The sequence below is a fragment of the Labrus bergylta genome, chromosome 12 (genome assembly GCF_963930695.1).
Source record: "Labrus bergylta chromosome 12, fLabBer1.1, whole genome shotgun sequence".
In the NCBI taxonomy this organism is placed as follows: Eukaryota; Metazoa; Chordata; class Actinopteri; order Labriformes; family Labridae; genus Labrus; species Labrus bergylta.
In genome coordinates, this window is record NC_089206.1 from 14477714 (window position 1) to 14503213 (window position 25500).

The 25500-nt window shown below is 40.5% G+C and overlaps 1 protein-coding gene across 2 annotated transcripts; it reads left to right on the top strand.

Moving 5' to 3' along the window:
• The first annotated feature begins 55 nt into the window (after positions 1-55).
• wnt5a (wingless-type MMTV integration site family, member 5a) lies at positions 56-12815 on the top strand. 2 transcript variants are annotated; one of them, XM_065961266.1, is made up of 5 exons: positions 56-1085; positions 3990-4138; positions 6350-6597; positions 10016-10308; positions 10927-12815. In XM_065961266.1, exons 2-5 carry the CDS (start codon positions 4002-4004, stop codon positions 11383-11385), a joined length of 1137 nt encoding a protein of 378 aa, XP_065817338.1. In that variant the 5' UTR covers positions 56-1085; positions 3990-4001; the 3' UTR covers positions 11386-12815. The 2 variants fall into 2 exon arrangements, with proteins under 2 accessions (XP_065817338.1, XP_020512516.1); XM_020656860.3 differs by lacking the exon at positions 56-1085 and adding an exon at positions 2821-2980.
• The last annotated feature ends 12685 nt before the right edge of the window (positions 12816-25500 follow it).

A 25500-nucleotide genomic window follows, 5' to 3' on the forward strand; every position in this document is an offset into this window, starting at 1 on the left:
GAGAAATGTAAGGCGCATGCGCCAACTCAAGGGTTAGCGCTGCGCATCCATGCTACAGTTTATTAGTTTGTGTGAGGAGGCGAGTGAAGCAGGTGAGAGAGAGAGAGAGAAAAGAAGAGAGGGAGGGAGAATCTGCGATACTTTTCTTCACCTCAGCACACAGAGACACACACACACACGCGGTGTGGGAGGACGACAGGATCGGAGCCTGGGCAAAGCCGCTGTTGTTCGCACGCTGTGCTCTTTTCCTCCCCCTGGCACCGCGCGCGCTCGCCAAGCCGCACTGTTTGGAGATAGTCCGCGCGGAAAGTTTTTTTTGGGGGGAGCGTACTGTCTGGAGCCGATTAAATGTGGCATCTGTTTTTTCTTCTTTTGCGAGGCGGATGACTTATTGTTTTTGCATGTGAGGACTTTAAAGTCGAGCAGAGGAATTGTCAAAGTCGTTTTTGCACAGAATGGAAGGTAAATTGACGAGTCGTTTGTGGCGAGGATCACCGTGTGGAGCTTTCCGCAGGTAAAACGCGCAATGACCTGAGCGTGTTAGTGGCTGGATTTAGGCTAATGTTCAGAGCACGATTTCCCATGCTTTCGGTTTGACACAGTCTATCTATATTTTGGAACAATTTAATTAGGATAGGGACTATAAAGTAGGCCGCTTTGAATTTGAAGTGAATCAACATCTGACGTTTCCGCCGCTGCCTTTTTGGCTTGCCGTAGATAGTTTTATTTGTTAAAGTTCACCGTAAAGTCACGCACTGATTCACTTCGGGGACTGATCATTTTCTTGCACAGCTTTTGGACATTTTTTTAACATCCCACTGCTTCTTACAAGCCCTCTGAAGTGTTTGTGCGCACGGAGCGCAGTAACTGATAGTTCACCAAACATCAAACCTGAAGAACTTTCAGCTTTAAAGTTCTCACCCCAAACCAAGAACTTTCCCAGAAAAAATCCGGATAAATTGACTAAACGTGTCTGTACTGCAGCGGAAAGGGAAATATTAATTCCACCTGGCCTGCACTGGGATTATTGGTCTGATATCGTCTGCAGAAAGTGGATTACAACCTCTGACGGGCTGTGCTCCCTGGTGAGTAGCTTACAGCTCTGCTGCCTCTTTCACTTTTCCATCCATGCACTTTACTTTAAAGGGTGGAAAAAGCTCCTTTCAGTGGGATGTTGACTGATACAGGTTCATGATGTGAACATAAGTTTTGACAGATGTGATGTGTGAAATATGCTTCCCCAACTTCCTGTGACCCACATTTTCCCATCTGCTGAGATAATTAATATAACGAAAATATAAATATTGACGCTTTGATACAAATAAATGAGATAAACATGCTCTGCTTTTCCGTTCCATTGTTTATGGTCCCAATTTATGTCAGGCAATGTCCTTTGTGTTGGTTCTCCTCATTAAATCCTTGTACCTGGCTCCCTCTCCTGGTTTTTGAAACAACAGGGCAGGCAGATTATTGAGAGACCCCCTCACCCTGCGCTATTTAATGCTGATACAATTTCAACAAGAAGTCCGTTAATACCGATGCCATTTAGTACGAGAAATAGCACTATAGTTTTTTAAAGATGGGCCTACAATCTTCCAACCCCAAACATTTATAACTACTTAAAAAAGTGGAATCCATTGCAAGACACCAAACAAGGAATGTCAGACTGTAACTACACTGTAGATATGTTCACCACATTTTGCCAAGTCATGTAGTCAAAAAAATAAAAGGTCACAATTTGACACTTATTTTAGCCCAATGCCTTGCTCTTCTGGTGTTTACAATCTTGTTTTGTTTAAATAGTTAAATGCTAAGTTATTTAATTTGAATAGTATTTCAGATAGTTGGCGAGATTACATCAAGAATTAAAGAAAGTAGGAAAAGGACAAGTTTGAACACACATTTTAACAGTTTAAATAGGCTACAGTTTTCTCTAAAAAAAACTACCAATTAATTTGTCATGTTTAATTGGAACAGATTTTTGTTCATATGACCCTTAAAAGGCCTCCTACTATATATGATCAATTTCAACAGTTTATGAGATGTTTCATCATCTTTGCGGCAGTTTCTCTTACTGGAATTCTCGCAGTTTTTCTACCTACAAAAAAAAAAATCATCCAGGTTATTGTCAATCTTTTAATTCAGACGAATGTCTCTCGGGTGGTACCAGGGGTCACAGAGCGCAGGATTTATGCAGCTATGAGACCAAGTGCAGAAATGTATAAAATAAAAAAAGAAATGAGAGAGAAACAAATACAGTTAAAAGTATTGTTTCATAGATACAGTCAATGAAATTGGCCGTGTTGAGACTTATTAAAAACATTCAAACTAAAAACGTTGAAAAGCCTTCAGCTCTTGAAACGAATAATTGCCGTTCTGTGCTCTGATTGGCTGAGACTGAGTAGTGGAATGTCAGATAATTGCGCGCACCTGTGGTATAATTAAAGTAAATTTAACTATCCAGGGGGAAAAAAAAAAAAAACTGTCACTGCCGCTGTTGAATTACTCCCAATGAAATGTTCTATCTGGTGCAAAAAATAATATTTATTTGTAGAGCACAATTATCTATAAATTAAAGTGTAATATTAAATCGTTTTGCTGGCAAATGTGACAGCATCAATTAGTCAGTTTAAAATCGGCGTCAAGCCGCCGCCCTCTGTGGATTTATAATTTAATTTATGTGAAAGAACTGAGAGAGGAGAGGAAAAGCCTTCAACACAACTCCTGTAAAAAAAAAAAAAAAAAAAACAACATAATGAAGTACATGCTCGTGCGTGAGTGAGTGTGTGTGTGTGTGTGTGTGTGTGTGTGTGTGTGTGCTGGCTGAGTGATGGTGAACTTGGCTCTGTCTCTAATGAGTATTAGGCAAGCCCAGGTCTGCACGACTCAAACCTGGAAAATAACACAGCGTGACAAATTAGAGCTGCCCTCAGTCCCAACATCCACACACAGCTGGCACACCGCGTCTTAGATTTAAAAGGTATTTATTTTACTCATTTTAGCTCAACAAAGCAGCCAAACTGTATTACTGAAGCCACGCATTTGTCTGCAGATAATAATTAATTGTTTTTTATTTTGGGTTCCTTGTGTTTTTAGGCAAAAGGAGTTATATTGTAACCAGGCCCAAGACTGTCATCCGCTGACGTGGCTGCTTTCAGTCCGAGTCACAATATTTAAAAACTTATGACAAATTATACAAATGTCATTATCAGCGTAAAACCATGTATATTGCGTTGTCTTCATGCATTACAAAAGGATGTTAAAAAAAAAAAAATTCATAATTATCAATTTCAAACATTGTTTATATTTTAATTTTATGTCCTTTTACTTATAAACACACGTTTTAACAATTTTTACTGCAATGTTAATTTTCCCAAGGGAGTTTATTTTTGATCAAATTAGAATGGGAAACAATCGAATAAAAAATCAAATTAGGCCTGCCTTGGATGGACAAGTATGAAATAAAAACCTTAAAAATAATTTTATTTTATGCCCCCACCTGCCTGGACAATTTGGTTTTGACTTTCATGAACAGTGAATCTGTAGGTTAAGAATAAGTAAGAAAGTAAGACACACACTGCCCAAGGCATGCCTGTCAGTGTGTCTTGTCCTTTGTGTGTTTCTTTCTCTGAATAAAGTGGACTGTCAGGAATGTGTCTAGATGGGGTTTCATGGTCATTGTGTCTTCTCTGGCTGCACGTCTATCAGTCTGCTGTGATTCACACTCAGACCTGCTGCCAAGTCACCGCTCTGCTCTACACTGCAAGCACTGATGGCCTCAGGGCTCCCATCACACACAAGCACAGCGCTCTGTGCATGTAAAAACAGTGTGCAGAAATGCAGACATATTTTTTTCTGATTTCCTTTCATACATTTGAAAATCACTGACATCTGTCTGTCATTTTCTGTATTGAGCACAATTAACTGTGTGCAAGACAAACATCTAATCATGCAGACTGACATTCATTTTACCCTCTGTCCTCCTTCAGATCTACGGCAGTATGAACCTTGGACTGGGCTGTGTGCGTCGACCGGTTAGCTGGCCCTTTGGCAGCGTGTTGGACTCCAGAAATTGTGTATTTGCGCTCACACTACTCACGCTCCTGATGCAGGTGGTGGTGGAGGCCAACTCATGGTGGTATGCATACATTTTCTCTTCACTTGTAAACCGTTTCTTTTTGTGTGGTAGTATTTGTGTATACTTGTGCCAGTGGAAATTATCAGCTTTAAAAGGGAATTTCTTGCTTGTAACTTTCACAGCTGAGTCTCATTTGGAATATTTTACATATAGAATATATCATTAAAAGCCAGAATTTTAGAATACAGTTGATTTTTTTAATGTACAAATGTCTGTTACATTGATCTTTTTAGTTTCAGGGTCAATTTCAAACTTTTTTAGTGTGTGTTTGCAACAGCCACATTAGCACCACATACACAGTAAGACAACAGGCTGACTGTAGCACATACACTTCCCAGGAAGACCTTATTTTCATAATTCACATATTGCCAAACCAAAATCATGAATATCATAGAAAACATAGAATGAAGAGGTTTGAACCTATGTTTTAAAATATCTGCAAACACAAACACTGTGTGTGACTCAATGTAAGTGTTTACAGTGTGTGTGTGTGTGTGTGTTAGTGTGCATAGACACACATCCCGCATGCTATTTTAAAAGGTCTATATTTGCTGCCTTTAAACACACAGAGTACTTCTGATAGGGGAAAATACTGTTTACCAGTCATTATAGGAGCATTACTTAAAGCAAATCACAACTTCTTCCTTCATGTTTGTGTTTGTGTCTAATTTTGCCCTTGTTTATAATTGTGTGTCTAAGAACATGGAGCATATACAGGAAGCTTATGCTTTCTCTGTAAGAAATCGTATTTACTTGAAATGAGCAGATGAAAGCAGTGCTGACATCATGCGGCGGTGGTCTTATTTACATGAAAATAATAATTTATACAATTAAATTGAAGAGGATTTATACAGATAAACATGTTTAAATGGGCTTAGCTTAGTGGGCGACTACATTAAAGTTCAAATAAAGTGTTGGATTACCAACCCCAGCTCAGGACTCATACATTACCGCAGACCCTTTGGAAAGTTTGGAGCCCAAACTGTGTGTGTCTTTCAGTTTCCTCTCCGAGAGGACACACAGGTGTGAATGATTTAGAGAGTCGGCGCAGCAGGCCGGCTGACTGTATGTGTGCGTCTGAAAGTGTGTTGGAGCGCACTGAATATGTGTATGTCCACTTTTTTCTTCTTCTGTGTACTTCTATGTTTATGTTGTATGTGTTCTGTGTATGTTCCCTGGCTGCTGAGTTTCCCCAGTCGATCAGGTTTCACTGGAGGCTAATTGTCTTTCTCTTTGGGCTCAGAGATGGGCTGCTCTAATTGTCCTGTGGCTGGGAACCAGATGCTCATAGAGCGCTCCAATCCCTCGCTTTTTTTTTTTTGTTTTCCTGTCCGTTACTCTTCTCTAACAAAAAATGTAAAAGAGCCGTTATTGTAGATTAAATTATCATAATGTTCCCAATGTAGTCATCTAAAAAACATACAATTTATAAGTGCAGAGTTTTCCACTAAAGGTGTATAAAATTGAGTTTGCGAGAGATCACGAAATGTACTTCAGCAGCTTCAAAATTAAAAAAAAAAACTCTTCACATGGATAGTATGTATTCAGTCAGCCATATGTTGTTCTAAAGGGATCAGAAAATAAATCTAAAGGGTTCTTTTAGATTATTATCACACTAAAATGAAGCAGAAAAAACTCCTCTGCTGCATAAAATGATGATTTTCAGTTTTCTTTTCTCTTTGCTTTGCTCGTTACATAGCGTGTTTTTTTTTTTTCATACTTAAAAAGGGAAAATTGGAATATCAGATGAATCATTCTTTGGTTTGTGAAAATTATGCAACCTGAAATGAAGAGTCACAAGCAAAAAAAAAAAAAAACGGCTGCCACTGAATACAAATGTGTGTCAAATTTTCTCTCGAACAAGCAGCTTTTACTTTATGCCCTCTTTATTCTCTACTCCCCTTCAAATGTCCGCCATTTTCGCCTGTTTTTTCTCTCTGACTCCTCTTTTTTTATTTTATTTATGCTTCTATTTCGTGTAAGTTCTTTCCCAGATATAGAATATGGCTGCAACAGCATGCTACAGTTCTCTCAATAATTAATGTCCCCTCATTTCTTTGATAAACTTAAACTCACCCAAAGGGGAGAGAAAGTATTGAACTGAAATCTGCTGTTTACTGTAAATCTGTCCTGAATACATTACATACATTTTCCTCATAATGGCAAATAAGTAAAAACAACTGAATTATTATGTCTTCTTCTCTCATCCAGGTCTTTGGCCATGAACCCTTTACTGATCCCAGAGGCCTACATCATCGGTGCCCAGCCTCTGTGCAGCCAGCTGCTGGGCCTGTCTCAGGGCCAGAAGAAGCTGTGCCAGCTCTACCAAGACCACATGCAGTACATTGGTGAGGGTGCCAAGACCGGCATCAGAGAGTGCCAGTACCAGTTCAGACATCGGCGCTGGAACTGCAGTACGGTGGACAACTCCTCTGTGTTTGGACGGGTCATGCAAATAGGTGAGAAATGGGCAACTGATGCATAAAATGACCTACATTTAGTCTCTTCTTTCTTGATTCTCCCTCTCTGATGCACTGACCCTTATTGTGTGTTTTTGAAGGAGTGTGTGTGTGTGTGTGTGTGTGTGTGTGTGTGTGTGAAATGTATAGAGCTGCTGATTCTCAGCAGCTGTGTGGAGGGAATAGTTGGTGGGTGAGGTTGCTGGATAAATCACATGTGGCTTTGGCCTGCTCAACCAGCTCCCAACATGCAGCAGGAGGGAGGCAGATAGTCTGCCTTTCCCCCGATGAATGGGAGACAACCTAATCTCCCTTAACACACACACACACACACACACACACACACACACACACACACACACACACACACACACACAGATGAACAAACTGGAGTTGGACTGTAGCTGCTCTATATTTAAAAGTAATGGGAGTGCAGTGAGCGTATGCACCAATATATCACCTTGTCAGTGATTACACTGTCTGTGTATGCAATTGTGTGAGTCCACAAAGAGCTTAAATCTCTTATAGGAAGTTCACGAGCTTTACAATCCCCTCTTAAAAACAAAACCCTCTTTTGGACCCATTCATCTGACATGATATTTAGTTTCTTGGGATGCGAGTCCTTCCGTCAGGGGCCAATGTAAAGGTGGTTTTCCCTGCATTGATCATTACTTTCCAGGTGAATTACAAAGAATCTATAGACTGTTGTGATTACAGCAGAGTAAAAACCAGATTTGCTTCATAGTGACAAACTTTGAATTGCCTCTTTAATTCTCAAAAGCACTCTCAATAGGTGTTCTATTGAGAATTTTGGTTTGCTGAAAATCGTCAAGGTAAAAGAAACAGCGCGGTGAGCTGCTAACGGGCATGACAAAAACAGTGAGAAAATATTGCAAGACACGAATAGTGAAACTTATTAAAAAAAATGGATTTTTTTTTACATATTTAAAATACATTTAAAATCATCGATGTTAGACTAGCAGTTCAACGCTGCTCGCTGCCTTCAATGCGACATATTGCACAGCCTTACTTCATATTTTTCTCTCGTCTTAAATAGTGTAAAAGAGAGTTTTTTTTTAAACAAGAATGTTCTAGAAAATTAACTTTGTACAGTGAAATGATGCAGCATGTGAAACAGCGCCATGCCTAGAAGCTGGAGATACCCAAAACATATTAATAACATGAACAACAAATGAGTACAGAACCATAGAGATTATGTTTAGTGGTGTTTTAGCGATGTGGGCTGATGAGTAACTCTAGAGTCAGTTGTAATGACCAAACTATTCCCAAATGTGAAAGCTTATATTAGCTGACACAAAGTTGAGAAAACTGCTTTCTATGCATAAATTCCAGAAACACAGGCTGCACCTCTGCTTTCTTTAAAGAAATATATGTGTTGAACATGTATTTATTTGATTTGTGATTTGTTTTAAAATCCTTTATTTCAAACTGAAGTTTCAAAAAGGTATTTTGGTACAGATATAATCAGTGTCACTTTGATTAAGGGACATAATATGCATTTTTAATCAATAAGTATACAGTCTGGAAATTAAAAAGTATGACTTACTTTTTTAATAAAGAATAACGAAAAACTGATATTTACCTATTTTATTTTCAGAGAACTGTAATAATAGAATCATGTGAATTAATTGACTCCCAATCTTATTTCTTCAAAAAATTTGTAAATCTTTTTTTTTTTTTACATCATGGTACAGTCTTGACAGTATGATTGTCGATGATTCTTTGCGGCGAACTCGGTAGAAAAAAACTTTCAGTGCACTCAGCAATAATTTGCATTTCTAGAAATACTGTTCCTATATCCCTGGGTACTACTGTCATTTTTTCCACAAAGTAATTTTTGTTTTTGGTGGAGGGTAGTTCAGCTGAAAACTGATCCAACAGAGGTGTAAAAATAAGGAAGTATAGGATACTGCCTTCAGAAAGAGAGGGTTTTTATGTCATGCTCCAAGCAACTGAAGTCATTTTTCGGTGAATGGACCCTAAGTATACGTTACTAAGTAGCCTACTGTGTATTACATTTTGTGATAACACATGCGTTACTTTGTCTTCACACTTTTCCTGTTGCCTGTGTCTCTGGCGCTGCTGATTCCCCCTCCACAGATCAGTCTTCATAGAATCCTCATCAGCCTCTGTTCTCCCATTCCTCTTCTCCCCTCCCCAACATCTCTCCTCTCTCAGCCAACTCTGGGCCAAATAAACATGTCCTCCCCTCTATAGCTGTCTATCTGAAAGTCTGTCCGACTGTCCGTCTTCCTGCTAGCCTAGACTGCTTGTGATTTAAAACTGAGCTCTGGGAGGTTCTGCTGTGGTTTAGGTCAGACTGTCTCTCCTGCCTAACTTGGCGAGCTCGGGGGATGGGGAACAGGAGAAGGGAGGCAGCAGTGTGACAGGTTGTCTGTCTACAGGTCCACTATTAGACCAATATCCTCAGGCAGGATTAAAAATGGTACTAGTCTCATAAATCCCACTCTCTCCCTCTCTCTGATCACCTCTGCTCCTGCTCGAGTTTCCCACCTGAATATCTTTCTGACCTTCCAGAAGGTTTCTTTAACTTCTTTTTTTTTTCTTCTCCATCATTGCCTTTCACTGTTTTTTGTGCTACCAAGGGCATGCTTATGTCTCACTTTTCCATTTTCCTCCCTCTTTTCTTTAATGCCTTTTTCTTGACTTATCTCTTCAGTCGTCTTTTATTTGTCCTCCCTCATCTCCGATTCTCTGTCTGTCTGTTATTGTCATTACAGCTCTCTAAACGTTTGACCCAGCATGTATATGAGCTGTGCATTCTTTAGTTAGGACAGCTGTTTCTTCTTTAGTTATCTCCTCTTCTAGTCTGTGGCTAAGTATGGCGGTAGGAATGGATCCAGAATTTAATGATGGCAGAAAACTGCAAACTTGTATTTTTTATTTTTTTTATATTTAATATGGCCCCAAACCTCTTGTCTCTGTAGAGGAAACATTGAGGGTTGAAACAGTGGGAGTTAATGAGCAATGGCTCCAGAATCACTCAGTCATGACGGATGAAGCAAAAGAGCTGTTGTCACTTTCAATTTGGGTGAAATTAAAGCTCGCTTGTTAAGAAGGCTATCGGTCACTGGAGGGCGCTGTCTTCTCTCTGGCTGAAGCCCAATAACAGCAAACCAGATTCCACCGCTCAACGTGTTGGTTGATGAGGAGTCTGAAGCACTTGGCTGGACTGCTCTGTAATCTTACATGTATGGTTTGTGCTGTCATATGACATCATATATCATAACAGTATACAGATACTTGAAGCTAAATGACAGTGACATAAAGTCAGTATAAAATAAAATCACATACAGTATAATGTACAAAAGTGGAAGCAGTGCATTTTGACACTTTCCATTTAACTGATTCTTGATGTTCCTGTTTGTGTCTGCAGGCAGTCGAGAAACGGCGTTCACTTATGCCATCAGCGCAGCAGGGGTTGTAAACGCGGTGAGCCGTGCTTGCAGAGAGGGGGAGCTCTCCAGCTGTGGGTGCAGCCGTGCAGCTCGCCCAAAAGACCTGCCGAGAGACTGGCTGTGGGGCGGCTGCGGAGACAACCTCAACTACGGCTACAGATTCTCCAAGGAGTTTGTTGACGCACGGGAGAGGGAGAAGAGCTATCCAAAGGGCTCGTACGAGAGCGCAAGGCTGCTGATGAATCTTCACAATAACGAGGCAGGACGGAGGGTAAGACGCAGGTTCTTATGTGCATGTGCTCTCGCATAAAAAACACAGATATGGTTTAGGATGTTATCACATAAGAAGCAAGCAGAGAATTACAAACTGCAGGCCCCTAGAACGAGACTAACCCATGATTTTAAAAAATAGCAAGAAGCATTGGATGTGAGATAATCCAGGTCAATCAGACAGGTCTCTGCTGATCATGTGTGTAACAGCTCTGGGTGCTCCTCCCTCACAAGGCTTTGATCTGGAGGGAGATGGAGTCATTGGAGGCAGATCTGGGCTTTTTTTCCCTCTCTCCAAACATCTTGAAACAACCTCAAAAGAAAATATGTAATGCCAGATATCTGTTGCCATGATGTTCCCTTTCAACTAGGACAAATGAGTGGACAAGGTTTTATTCAATGCACCACTGGAGATATGGACAGGATCATTCAGCTCTTCATGGCAAGGCTATGCCTTGAGATCATTAACAGCACATTGTGCAACTATTTATTTAGACATGTTGTGTTAGGTACATTAAGCATGCATCACCTGGACATTTTTCTGCAGTTTTCCTGAAAATATAAGCTCCTCAAGTTTTTTATGTAGATTCTTAACAAAGTTATTTTCACTTCTGTTCAGACTGTGTCCGACCTTGCCCACGTATCCTGCAAGTGCCACGGGGTGTCAGGCTCCTGTAGCTTGAAGACCTGTTGGCTACAGCTGGCAGACTTCCGCAAAGTGGGTGAAACGTTGAAGGAAAAGTACGACAGCGCTGCCGCCATGAAGCTCAACACACGTGGGAAGATGGTGCAGATGCACAGCAAGTTCAACGCCCCCACCAGCCACGACCTGGTGTACATCGAGTCCAGTCCAGACTACTGCCTGAAGAACCAAAGCACGGGCTCCCTGGGCACTGTGGGACGCCTTTGCAACAAGACCTCGGAGGGTATGGATGGGTGCGAGCTGATGTGCTGCGGCCGCGGCTACGACCAGTACAAGGCCCAGATAGTGGAGCGCTGCCATTGCAAGTTCCACTGGTGCTGCTACGTCAAGTGCAAACGCTGCACCAAAATCGTAGACCAATTCGTTTGCAAGTGAGGAGAGGAGTGTTGCCTGTGTGTGTTTGTTTGCAGATGATGGGCATACATCTGTGTGTATCCACGAGCAGCGGAGATAAAGGAGTTGAAAACAGAGAGAATGGAAGAAAGAAACTATATAAATTATATTTATAGAGTTAAAACAATTATGCCATTGCAAAAAGACTCTTTTTCTTTAAAAAAATGTTTGTGTGTTCAGAAACTGAGAGTATCGTGAAATATTTATTTTGAGATTGTTATGTTCTATTTTGGCCCAAACATCACCAGCCAATTTTAACCCCCTTCAAGTGCCTTAAACGGGCTGGAAATCGTCCCTCATCCTCCACCCTTTTTTAACTCCAAAAAAATACCAATTTTCTTGTCAAATGGGTCATACTGATTGCGAAATTGGACTGTGCTCCCCATTTTGTTTGATTATGTGGCAAAGTTGACCAAGAGGTCTTGGATTGTTGTCTGAGAATGACTGTGTTGAGAGGCCTGTGTACTGTGGTGTATGAATGTTTTTTTACAAAGGCCCGCTCCCAAACCAGCCCTGACATCCTCACTGAACTCTGCTTGTCCCCACACCGCACGTAGAAAAAAAGGACAACTGTTCTATGGTACGAGTCCTTGGAGTACAATGGGTACAATATACAGGCTGTTTTGGGGTTTGGAGCATTTATTAAGCTGTCCCAGAAGCCTTAGAGTCCCCCAGGTGCTGCAACAAGCCCTCAACCATTATGCACTTTGATACAGAGGCTTAAACCTGTCTGTATGTGTCTGTTCAGCTGTTTTTTACTACAGTTCATCAGATACTATATCTTAACTATAGCCTAAATTCTTTCCATTTTTTTATTCAGATTATCCATTTTAACTTTATTTTACAATACATAACATGGTTTGAATATATGGGCAATGTTGTGGTTACCGTGGTGAAATATTTCATGTTCCGTGTATATACTATGACTATCAACCAATCAGTAAACTGTATTTAGTTTCTTTAAGGCAGATCTTTAACAGAATGGCATCATCTCCACCATAGATCCATATTTAGTCGGATAAGTTTTCAAATCACTTTTTTTAAAACGGTGTTCTCACTCATGCGGCTCTTCACGGTTTTTCTAAAGGGAAATGCACCTTATTGTTTGGAAACACAGGTTCCTTCTTCTCACTCTTGTTCATCTTTACTGTTACACACATGTATTCTTATATATAAAAGTATCACAAATATTCAGATTTGATCATCATCACAGATTTCCAGTACCACTCAGTTGACTGCTCACTATCCCTGTGATTAATAGACAGACTATTCCTACCAATCCATATATGTATATTTATAAGCTTCTCAATGAACTTTGAGCTTTGTTAATGTGTTATAGCGGATATTTTGTTACTTTTTACAAACTGGCTCAGTGCTCTACTTTGTTTCAATAAATATCAATTGTAAAACCAGCAGAGAAGTATTTACTCACTGTATTCATTATTATTAAGTTTTCCTTTCAAGCCGTGTTTGTTCTCAATCTCTTGACTTATACCTTTTACTTTCTACATGATGTATTTTCCTTTTGTAGATATTTGACCACTCTTTCCTCTACTATGATCTAACTTTACGTTTTCTTTTAAAACTTTCACTATTTTCAAGTTTTTCCGAACCGGTTCCATTCTTTCACTCTGTTTCCTCACCCTTGGGCAGATTCAGTGACAGACAGTCAAATCCACATTGGATGACAGCTGTTTTAGGCGTGTAGTGAACAAAGACGAGTGGAGCTTGCTTGAGAGTTTTGGACGATGGCCTGAAGATTGGATGTCTCTCGGGGGAGCAGTTGAGGTCGTATCATAAGCGCAACAATCCAGAGACAGTGGATCAGTTAATGGAATGATTAATCATACTGTGTCAGGAGGAAAGGAAGAGGGGGGATTTTCAATATGGTGGGGAATGGGTTTTGTCTGGAAGTCGACTGGGCCTTGTCAGAAAACTGCTGGAGCTGGAGAGGAGATGCAGAGAAGATTGGGTAATGGGAGATCAGGGATTACAAGAGGGCTGGATGAGTGGGGAATAAAGAGGGGTAGAGGCAGAGAGAAAGTGCTTAAAGGAAAGTAGAGCTGAAGGACTGTTGTTACGCTATTAAGGGTCCTGACACTGGCTTATATTTACTTTTGTAAAATGACACCAACTTTAGGAGCACATCCCATATGTGACCCTGTCAATTGGTGTGTGTGTGTGTGTGTGTGTGTGTGTGTGTGTGTGTGTGTGTGTGTGTGTGTGTGTGTGTGTGTGTGTGTGTGTGTGTGTGTGTGTGTGTGTGTGTGTGTGTGTGTGTGTGTGTGTGTGTGTGTGTGTGTGTGTGTGTGTGTGTGTGTGTGTGTGTGTGTGTGTGTGTGTGTGTGTGTGTGTGTGTGCGTGCCTTTGCCTAAAAAATGTGTTGCCTCATGACAGTGTTCACCTTTCTGATTGGTGTCATGAAGGCCAATTTACCATTTTCACCACTTTCCTTGAACATTACACTTTGGAGATATGCTCAAATGCAGGTGTAATGTTTTACTACCGCATTGCAGGTTGTTAGTCGTATTAATATAGGGTATCAGAAAATAATTGTCAATTCACATATCCATGGGATAGCAGGCCATATTTTGAAGTTAAACAACATATTTGCTAACTTAGCTACAGTTACACAACCGCTACTGTGAGCATTAAACCACCTTCAAGCTAATATAATGTTAGCTAGTGATTAAATGACTGGCGAACTTCACATTTGAAATGTTTGCCTTTAACATTTTATAATACTACCAGTACTTCTGGTTACTAAGTCTTCACTCCTAGCTTATGTTAATGTTAGCTGTGAATGCTGTAGTTATGTATGTAGTTATAGGGTATAAAAGGTGATCAAATAAATGTTTTCCCCTTTGGTTTTTCACAATACATCATCTTTTCAATTGTAGATCAAAAATGATAATACATTTGTTGTTCATCTTACATCCTGGAACATGTACTGGAGACGGCGTCAATACAATCAGGAATGAAAAATATAAGACAAGTTGTAAAACATTACAAAAAGTGACAAAACGAGGGAGAGGTTTTACTTACTTGAATATTCTGTCGACAGCAGAGTTTGCAGGATATAAAACGAACCTTTGACTTTAGATTTCTTAGTTACTTAAAGGTTAGAAACTTGCATGTGCTAGACACATTTTTGAAGTGACTGACTGACTTCATACCAGCAGGACCTCTTCAGCCATCATAAACAGAAATCCAGGTGCACAGCGGGCAGAGTAAACCTGACACCCACAGGTGCTCACACAGGTAAGACTTACCAGAGTAGCTGTACGGGCTGCCTAATCTTGGCAGGCCTTCTTGCACCTGCCACTTTTTCCTTTTTTTTTTCTGACGGATAATACGGGCAATTGTGTAAATATTTAAACGCCTGATCTGCAGAGAACAAAAGTGTCTTTTCTTGGCTGTGGTCACAGGGTGAAAAGGTTGTTTTTATGGTGTTGCACACAAAATTGAGCTTGAGACCTTCACAATTGCACATGCTCGCCTGATATTTTAAGGTGGTGTGAACCTTAGTCATTCACTCGTAAGAGTTTATTTAAGATAAAAAAACAACCTGTCTAAGTTTATCAACATCCAACTCATATTGCTCTCAATGTTTTCCCCTTTGCTCTCCTCTTTTCACATAAAATAAATAGGAACAAATATTTACAGAAATGTTTTATTCCTTGAAAGAAACAATGAAGGTTTCATATTGTCAAAATGTTGAAATATGCAAATTCCTTAAAGTGCTCTTGAATACCTTGGTTGCAGCTGCGTGCATGTGTCTGTTTTTGTATCCATGCAAAGGTGATAATTATGATGATGAATGAACGATGCTGGATACAAACTGAGGTTCACTCGGCTTATCAAGTGGTTTTGCTCGATTCTTCTTCCACGGCATTAAAATTCCTCCGTGGTCTCTTCAGGACGATTACGTGACAAGTTGTGTTTTCCTAAAACAAAGCAGCTGCTTGATATAAGGAAACCTCCCTCCACTAAAGCCAGATCTGCTGACCACAGCTTTGCAGATTCATAAATATTTGGTTGATTCTGCTCCTGCAGTGGAAAAGGCTTAACGTATGTTCTACTGTAGCTGCCATATAACAGGCTTCACATATTGATGTAATACATTTACAGCACATTTTACCATCTGTGAAACAAAACCTCAGCTTGAACTCTGAACCTGTCCCACCTTTCTTCCTTTTAACCACACTACAACGCGGCTGGGTGAATTCCATCAGTGGTCTTAGTCCTATAAATATCACAACATTAAACCATGGCTCTACCTTGAGCATGAAAAACTAAGACATTATCTGTAATCCCATAAAAACACAAACTCTATTGATCATCGCCAGCCTGCTTTGTGCTCTAGGCCTCAGCAAACAGAACACATGATCTGTCCGTGTAACGGCTCTGGCAAAGCTCCTCTCTCCAAGCCAAAGTGGAGCTTGTTCCATTCCCCGGCTCTTACTGTAAAAACTCTCATAAAGTGTCAACAGGCCAAAATAAGAGTGCTCCGCAGAGCTGCATTTAGAGCTATTTGGGAATTGTGGTTGTGTGTTTTAGAGAGAGAGGGCAGGACACCGCACTGTGACGTCGCAAAAAGTCTGGACTGGATCAGAGAGACGGGCCGATGCCGCAGAGTAAGCGGTTCCCCCTTTCTCTCACTGCCAGTTCTCCTCCAGTGTCCCCCAAGAAACCGCTGGTACCACAAGTTGTCTCAATGGGGCACAACTTTGGCTGAATATAGAGAGGGTAAAGGTCATCATTTTTCAATGTGCATGACTGAGGTTATTGTGCGTGTGTGCGTGTGTGTGTGCGTGTGCGTGTGTGTGTGCGTGCGCGTGTGTGTGTGTGTGTGTGAGCACTTGAGTGAATACAGTTTCTTCAATGTACTGTTCTTGTTCAATCACATTCCACAGGGTTGAACTGGTTCCTATTGTTGCCAATTATGAACTAGCAACACCACCTATACAATTATGTAGAGTTTTTTTGTGGCCTACCTAATGCAGTTGCCTAGCAGTAGAATAGAGATCATTGCAATTGGAAATGTAAACACAGAAGAATAGCTGTCTGTGTGAGTGTGTCTGTGTGTATGTATGTATGTGTGTATGTGCAGCACTGCGGCTCGTCCCACTTGATTGCTCACAGATGTGGAAACATATTCACCTTCATAGGACAGTAAAGGATTACAATCTGTTATTCTGTCTTAATGTCACACAGAATGACCATTCTGCAAAATGAGGTATGGGATTTTTGCTTTAATCGATTTTACAGAACTTTCATGAAAAACATATACAGTATTCCGCCCTGACATTAGATCTGCTGCTCCAAATAGACTCTGTGTTTCTGTCGTCTTACTGCCCTGCTCGCACACATCTCCATTTTGAAGTTATTGTACATTGCCTACACACTCACTGTCATCACATCCTTGTGTTATGGCTTCCTCTCAAAATGCATGCACTATATTACACAATGAGACATGTTTACAAGCCCAGAACAGACGTACTTGTTTGTGGTTTGCTGAGGGATCCTCTCTTTCTTTTCTCTTCTCTTTTGGTTGGTTGAAGTGCTGTGTGCGTGCATGTGGATGTCTTTGTGTGTGTGTGTGTGTGTGTGTGTGTGTGTGTGTGCAGCTCTGCCCCACAGGGAGCTGAATGCCAGGTCAGAGCCAGTAGCTGAGTGATTCTGTCAGTCTACTAAGCCCTGGTGGATTACACTAAAGTGGGCCCCGGGGGTTATTCTGACATCAATGCAGCACAGCCCAGTTATAGTAAAAGTTTCATACGTCAGATACTGAGATTCCTTTTCCAACGTCATCCCTGTTGTCTTCCACTAAAACTAGTGTGCAAACTGTTACTCATATGAATGAGTAACAGTCTTCTCTGCAATCCTCTTTAATGTTTGGGAAATACATCCAATTTGTCAAATTGCACCTTAAGTGCGTTCAGTTGAAACAGCTATTGAAAACTCAAGAATTGACTTTTTATCAACATTTTTTGAACATCAAGCATTGATCTGCTTAGTCCCATATTCACTCCTCCTTTAGCTTTTGGGCTCCGTTTCCTTTTGAGGAAATTGTTTGGCTATTTATCAGCTTCAACACCCTCTTACATATTTTGTATTATCAAATGATACTGTGTAATTGTAAAATATTAGTTAAACTGCTTTAACTAAATTATTGGAATTCATTGATATCAATTGCAGAATACAAACTCTTAATAAATATCTGCTTTCCTTATATGACCCACAGCCTCAGAGAAACAAAACCTTATTGCTTGATCTGGAAAGAAAGCTTTGTACACTCATATCACATCTCCCAAAAGGCAGATTGAGCTCACTCTCACCACATTGAGTAAAGTGAAAATATGGATAAACATGGAAGGGGAAATGGCAGAGGAAGTAGTCAGAGAGTGACTGATTCCCTCTACGTCTCTGAGATGAAGTCATTTGCTTTAATGCTCATATTAATGAAGCGTATCAGTGAAGTGTTGAAGCCCAGGTTTAAGGGAGATCCCTGTGAGTCATTGGCCACTGGTGGCAATCAATCAACTGGGAGCCAGTTCTCCCTTTGACTCCCATCTCGCCCACAAGACTGAAATAGTTGGAAAATATATTTCATACAACGGAATAACAATAAGAGGAAAAAAGCACAGTCCTGCACTTGATATGGGTATGTAAATAGTTATTCAGAATGAGAAAAAAAAAAGGAAAATATGGATTTCATATGGTTTAAAGAACTGATATTCTAAAGAGATATACAGTAGGCTGTAGTAAATGATGAATTAAAACTGTCCGCCCAGAATAAAGGTGCCACTTCCAAAGGATTTGTCCAATGAATCTGAGAACAGATATTCTTCGTAATGTGCTATGTTGAAAACAAACATGGTAAATGGGCCGTAATGTCAAAGTAATCGAGCTTGAAGGCCCTGTCATGTGATTGTGTAACAGACAGAACTGTGCTGCTTGTTGCCAGTTCCTTTAGTAAGGAACATTAATGCAAAAAGAAATTGCCCCTCACAGGTCGCACAGGATGCAGTTGGACTGAGAACTAGAGAAATACCGACACAAACCCTCATCATAACTTTTACCATCAGAAGAAAAATGTAATAGACCACTGAAAAATATATTTTCCAAGAGCTTTGGCTGCATCTTTCTCTCGCTGACTGACACCGCGGCTAGTTAGCACCCTCATTAAAAAGCACTTAATGAAATAAGGTGTTTAAACAGGGGCTTCACACTGAGGTCTTTGTGGTTAATGAATCAACATGGTGCAGATGGAAAAATGGCATAGCTGGATATACAGGTAATGTCCCGCTAGATCCAATAAAGCTAACACCTTTTTTAGAGGTGAATATCCTTCTGTAGGGGCCTGTGTCTGCTGGTGGAACATTCACACTTCCTATTGGCTTTGACTTTTCCGTAGAGAGAGCTCAGAAAGGCCGTCTCATTCCCACATATTGTATGTCGTGTTTATTTGTCTGATTTGGCACAGCTTTTCAGAAATATTGTGCTTACACGTTAGAGGACCACACCTACACATACAGTAAACACTGAAGGGGGATATTTTGAATTTGTCATACAAGAAGAGAGTTTGTTTCTCTGGTTTCCTTATGGGGAACTGTGTTAATTAACAATGAATTAGAGAGTTGTTGCTTCCAGTAGCTGTCTAGCCTTGCTGACGACAGAGAAACATGAACTTTCTTTCCCCTCATCATCACTAATTGATTCTGTTTTACAAGCTGGCAGAGAAGCAAAGAGACTAAAAACAAAAGGAAGATAAAGAAAGAGTGAGATAGAAAGTGACAAATACAAAACATTAAATGCAACAGGAGAAATAAGGAGATTCAGGGATCCGATGTCTTGGTGAAATCATTCTGTCCTAACAATATTACTGTAATGTCAGACAATGGTTATGAAAACTATGGGTTAGATAAGATCAAAATACCACAATTTTCTCCTTCATATTTCGTATTATATTGGACAAGTCCAAGAACCGTCAATCAGTACATGCATACTTATCAACTTTTGTTGTTTTTGAAACATGATTGTTGTTTTAAATTGACCAAAATCTGTTTTGTGCAATGAGTATTGCACAATTCGTTGTTGATGTGTATGGGGGTGTAAATGTGAGGCTTTTGTACATGAACGCCTGTGGTTATTTGTGTGTTATGAGAAAGAAAGAGAGAGAGAAAGGGGGAGAATGGCCTAACCTGTGCATGCAGATTAGAGTTGGCACCCTATTCTAAAAAACAACCTTATTCAACAGTTCATTTCTTTTGAGTGCTTTCCCGCGATGTAATCAATCTCTCAGGGATCCAGTGCCATAAAACCCTTTCTTTCAGGCTTCAGCATGATGAAAATCTGACAAATTAGAGCTCAGCATGTGAAACAATAAAAAAAGAATTTCTTTATTGCAATGTTAACGTGTCACGCTTCTATAAAGCCTACAATTATGCCAACCTAATCGTATTAGAATACAAAACCTGTCTTGTGTTAATTTGATTTTATAACAAGACCTTTTTGCAACGGAAACTTCAATAAAAAAATCAGAAATCTTTCCCAATACCGTGTTTTGGAGACGTCTACTGTTGATGTGTGTTTGTACATACTGAATGCTTATGGTAGCTCGGTGACCCGCTCAGTTTGCTGTGTAACTCCTGTGCTGAGGGGCCCCCCTTCCACAGCCATTTGGTTCTGCAGCTCACATCAAAGCTGATGGAGGGCTGGCCCACGTCCCAGCACCATGACAGACTGGCGGGAAGCCCGGAACTCAAGCCCCTGGCTTGAGGCCTACAGGCCTGGGGCTGGAGGTTGACAGGGCCCAGCTATGAGGGCCTGATGAATGGGTTCTGGCACCAAGCTGGTGATGTGGGTGAGTTTATGTGTGTGTGTGTGTGTGTGTGTGTGCGTGCGTGTGTATTTGAGGGGCTCTCTCGGCCCCCCTTTAGCATGATTTGAGTTACAGAGGGAACCCAGGGAAAGGTTATGATTGGCCACAGTGTCAGGAAGAATAAGAGGACAAACTTAAGGTCTTCTTACATCAAAAAATTGGCTTCCCCAGGGTTTTTCAGACCTCAAGACACATTAAGAAATGTCTTGCACACAGAGAAACACACCCGTCACACAAAAAGTACATGTCACACACTACAGTTGAATGGTTACATGAAAAAAACCTCCTGAGTTTTCATTCTTGAGAAATGGAAAAACGTAAGTCATAATTGACACAGAAGATAATAATGCACATTTGGATCGAGAAACAACATATATTTGACTTCAGTTCATAATGTCTGGCTTGAGTTCAAAGTTCAGAGCTGCCCACTTTTTTATTTATAGGAAACACATGCGTCATATTTGGTCGGAATCTCTATCAGTTTTGTTTCTCCAATCCCAAAAGTAACGTGACGTCACAGCAACAGCATGAACAGCAACTTTGAATGCCAACCAACCATGTTTCAAAACGCTTGTTTCAAAATGTAAAATGCATGTGACATAGTATAAAGCATGCTAGGCTCTTCTGGTTTTTGGTACACACTTTAAGAGGCACTTCCTGGATCCTATTGACTTTGTACTTCACTGATTATTAATTTGGATATTTTCCATTTTTCACACTTGCTCAAACTCCACAAAAAGTTTGTTTTGTTGTGATGTAGAAATAGAATAGATTTTAAACTTTAAAGTTGCAATGACACATTATGCCAAAGAGATGAGGAAGAAGAAGATGACAAATATCTGAAGAACAAATTCTCAAAATACCTGAAAGCACATCAGACTGGCTTTGAGTTTAAAATAAAGAGTGGACAATTCAATAAGAAAAGTATTTCTGACACCAAAAGCTCAAATACCAAACATGGATAGAATGTATGATGCCCTGCAGCAGAACAGTGAAATCTGGTCCCAATATTTCCCTTACTCACAGTCCCTCGCTTTTCACTTTTATGTGTTTCACTCTCACACAATCCCTTGTATCTCTCGCCCCTCAGCTCCTCCAAACTGTCTTTTTATGTCAACAAAGATCATTTAGATTTCCTCTTATACAGCCAGAAATGAAAGTGAGAGCTCACCACAAACAATACATGGCAGGGGTCTCATCCTGTCCTTTGTAGAGTCTCATAACACAGTTAAAGGTTGGAGTTGGACTAGGGCCAGCCGTCACTGTCTGTGAAAGTTTGTGTGTGTGTGTGTGTGTGTGTGTGTGTGTGTGTGTGTGTGTGTGTGTGCGCATGTTTTTGGCAGCTCTGATTCCCGGCCAGACTGCAGTTTAGCCTTTAGCTCATCACTCGTGCTGTGGTTCTTAATGACTGCTGGAGTGCTACAGTTTGCCGTCTGCCTATAAAAACAAGCAAAGACTAACTAAGGCAGTGTGTTAACCTGATGCATAGTGCCATCTGCCATCAGCCCTCAGGCAAGGCTAATGAGAAACAATTAGATTAGAATGGTATCCTGCTGTGCCACCTCTTTGGACGAGACCATGTTGGATGGCAAAGAACCAAAACACACACATTGGAAGTTGTTTAAAACTCTGCAAACTTATTTTTAGGAGAGGAACCTGAAATACACCAGGTTCGAGAGTGCTAGAACTGAGAAAATGCTGATGAAATCTCACTCTTTATAAATCTTAATCCAGTCTGAGGGGATCCAGTGCAATCAATAGGATTTTTAGCAACTTAGACTAATGATGAAATTGCTTTCAAGGCCCCACATACAGGTCTGCCCAGGAAAACTTTTTCCACCACTACGCCCAGATCTGGCTGTTCCGCTCACTTTGCCCTTCTCCGTGGGGAGCAGGGTCAGACCAGTAAAACCAGCCACCCATCCCAGAGACAGTCCAGTGCAAACCTGCAGACAGGCTGCAGACCTGCACAAAAAACTTACTGTCTGCTGAAGAGACTTTTTTTCCCCTCCTGGAAGTCTGAAAAGGAGTGGAGGGGAAGTTGCTCTGGGAGTGTAGAGCATTTTTGGGTCTTGTCCATCTGTATAACGTGGGGATAACATTTCATTGCACTTTACCTTGAATGAAAAGATTCAAAAAATGCTAGAAAGCCCTGGAAAAGATGACACAAGCTTGTATATGCAGGATTTGGGTAAATGTGTGCATTGCAGCATGTGTGAGCACAAATGGCTTTTGTGCATTTTTGTGTGCATGTGTGTGTGTGTGTGTGTGCATATGTGCTTAGCCTATGCATGTGTTTGTGTGAAAGCGTACATTCATGAATGTGTATGTTGGATCAGGATCTTGCAGCTCTCTGTACACTGGCTCTTATAAGGTGCAGGTGTTTTCAGTCAGACCGTGGTTCCTCAGTCCGTACCCGAAGGGTTTTAAAGAGGCTGACATTCCTTTTAGACCTGTCCCTCTGTTCTGCAGCTCTGGGGAGACTGTTCACTAACTTCACCTACTGCAGCCACCGACTTGCAGAATTTATTTACTCTTCATTTACAGTGTCTACAGAATTTTATTCACAGCATTGCAGAAATCTACCTTACTTCCACATACTGTCTATGCAGCTGCAATAGTGCCACTGAAGGCATTCTGCAGCCTCTGCTATGAAAGAAAGGATTGTATACTGAAGCGCAATATTTCAACTTCATAGTCTGCTGTTTAAACTTTTACTGGGAGGAACGGACACAGGAGGAGGACATGGTTGTCTCCTCTACTATGTTAATATATGGCTGTTCCTGTGAGCACAGAGGAATTAAAGGGAACACAAATCACCTGCATCCATGCAAATATGCAAACTCATATACACACCTTACCTGTAGGTGGAGGCGTATTTAAAAGCAACAACTCGCATAAGGCTGAAAAGGCAACACATTTACCAGACATATACTGTACTTTAAAAATAACAGACCTCCTCTTGCCTTTTCAATGCAAAAACATCAAAAATGTTCCCCCTTTTATGGTTCAGCCTAAGTAATGTCAAGTATAAGTGGGTATCCAACACGATCAAATGATAAATGAAGTAGAGAATAAGTAGTAAGAGCTGTCGGTGGTGTCCTATAGAAACATGATCTCTCCACAGGGGAGATCTCTGCTGCCGCGCACAACCTGATCGTTTAAAACCCACAAACAGCAGTGCAGATTAAAGTGATCAGGGCTGGCTTTAGCAGACTGGCAGTTCTGCTATAAATCAGATGGTTTGCAGAAAGAAAGATTCAATCCGACAGTGGGAGAGAAAAATGAAGCTATCATAAAGAGTACCCAAAGAAGTTTTAGACCACAGGCAAGGCTGTACATTTGTAATGGGGTGCACATCAATAATTATCTAAGGTTTTTTTCTGTTTAGATTGTCCTCTAACATGGAAGAATTAAATGAAAGCCCATGTGGTGCCTTCAAAAAGATCAAGTACACTGTGTATTTAGTCTATCTAGTTTTGTTTTGGGAAACAAAAATCTAATCTACAAGTTAAGTCAAGGGCAAAAGATTTAGGTTCAAGATTTACACTATAGTATAAACCTGTCTGTGGACAAACCTGTAGGACTGTTCTGGGAAACTCTGTCATCAAAGGGTCTGCAGCCATATATCTGCTGTGATAAGAGTTATCTTTGCACGGGTGTAGATCACATTTAGAGTTACTGTACATGCACTCTGTTTGCCTTACTGGGTCAGACATCCTCCATTCCTGTGCCCAACAAATCAACTTATGTAAATGCAATGATACGCTGTGAGTGCAGGAACACAGCATATTCAGGCCTCACATTTGTTTTATTGATAGAGACCTGAGGTGAAAATTCCATATTTCTTTTATTACATGTCCAATTGCTAAGAATGTGAGCTAAAACATCCCATATGCAGGCGGCTTTCATTCCTTTTTGTATAAAGTGCTTTTGATTTATGAGCCCACAACGTCTTTTTCCTGCATGAAATAAATTATGGAGGTGAATTCCAAGATTTAAAAAAAGAGGAGAGAGAGAGAGACAGAGAGAAGAGAGATGTAGAAGTACAGAGCACATCGAAAGAAAAAGACCAGGGAAGTCCTCAGACCAAAGTTAGATGTATCTGCCAAGACTGGAGCGCGGATCGGCTCTGCAGGTTTTTATAAGAGCGTATGAATATGTGGGTGGAAAACAAAGCACGACAGCTCAGCTTTCTAACAGCTTTACTGTTTATCTTTCTAGTGCTTAGAGTGGAGATTAATGAGGGAACCGGGTATTCATTTTAAATGAAACAAAAAAAATAAGCTGTAGTGAGTTTTATCAAAGAACATAGATCATGTTATGAAAACATCATGTGTAAGGTGTTCAGCTGATGCTCTTATCAAGATCAGATGACTTCAAGTGTTGATTTAAACTTCACCTACAGTTATTTCAACTATTTGTAAAGAATCTTTGAACTTGTCATGCATTTCTAGTCATTATCTTATAGGCCAATCGATTGTCATAGTTTCCAGAACTCTTTTTATTGTGTCTATTTAGACTATTTTATTATTGTAGAAATTCCTCATCCTGTTGCTTGCTTACCTTTCTACGGACAAGTGTCAATATGTTGACTTGGGTGTCCTTTGATTGTAAACACTCCTCAGATCATTGTCAATTTTTCTTTACAGGGGGTTTAAAATGCAATAAAATATGCAATGAAGACATGACGAAATAGAGAGAAAAAGATGTTAACCAAGACTAGATGCATGTACTTTTTAGGCAAGGATGTGCATGGAGTTTTTCCCCCACTAAACTGTAATAACTGTCGATATGATGAAGTTAAACTTTTTCTGTTGAACAGACGAGAGATGCCGTGTTGACCCCTGAAATAATGAAAAAAAAAGAATGTCTAAGTCAAACTCAGTTTGGAAAATCAGTGGGCTTGTAGTCTTGAACACTGTAAGTTGTTTCACAGCAGGGAGATCTTATCCAATAATATGTCACCAACTACCTCACATTCACACTTTGCTCCAACTGCACTACACACACACACACACACACAAATACACACACACACGCACAGACACGCACACACACACACACACACACACGCACACACGCACACACACACACACACGCACACACACGCACACACACGCACACACACGCACACACACGCACACACACGCACCTTCTAAGTGACGTGACTCTAAGGATGACCCTGTTGTTTTCTTGGAGCCGCTGCC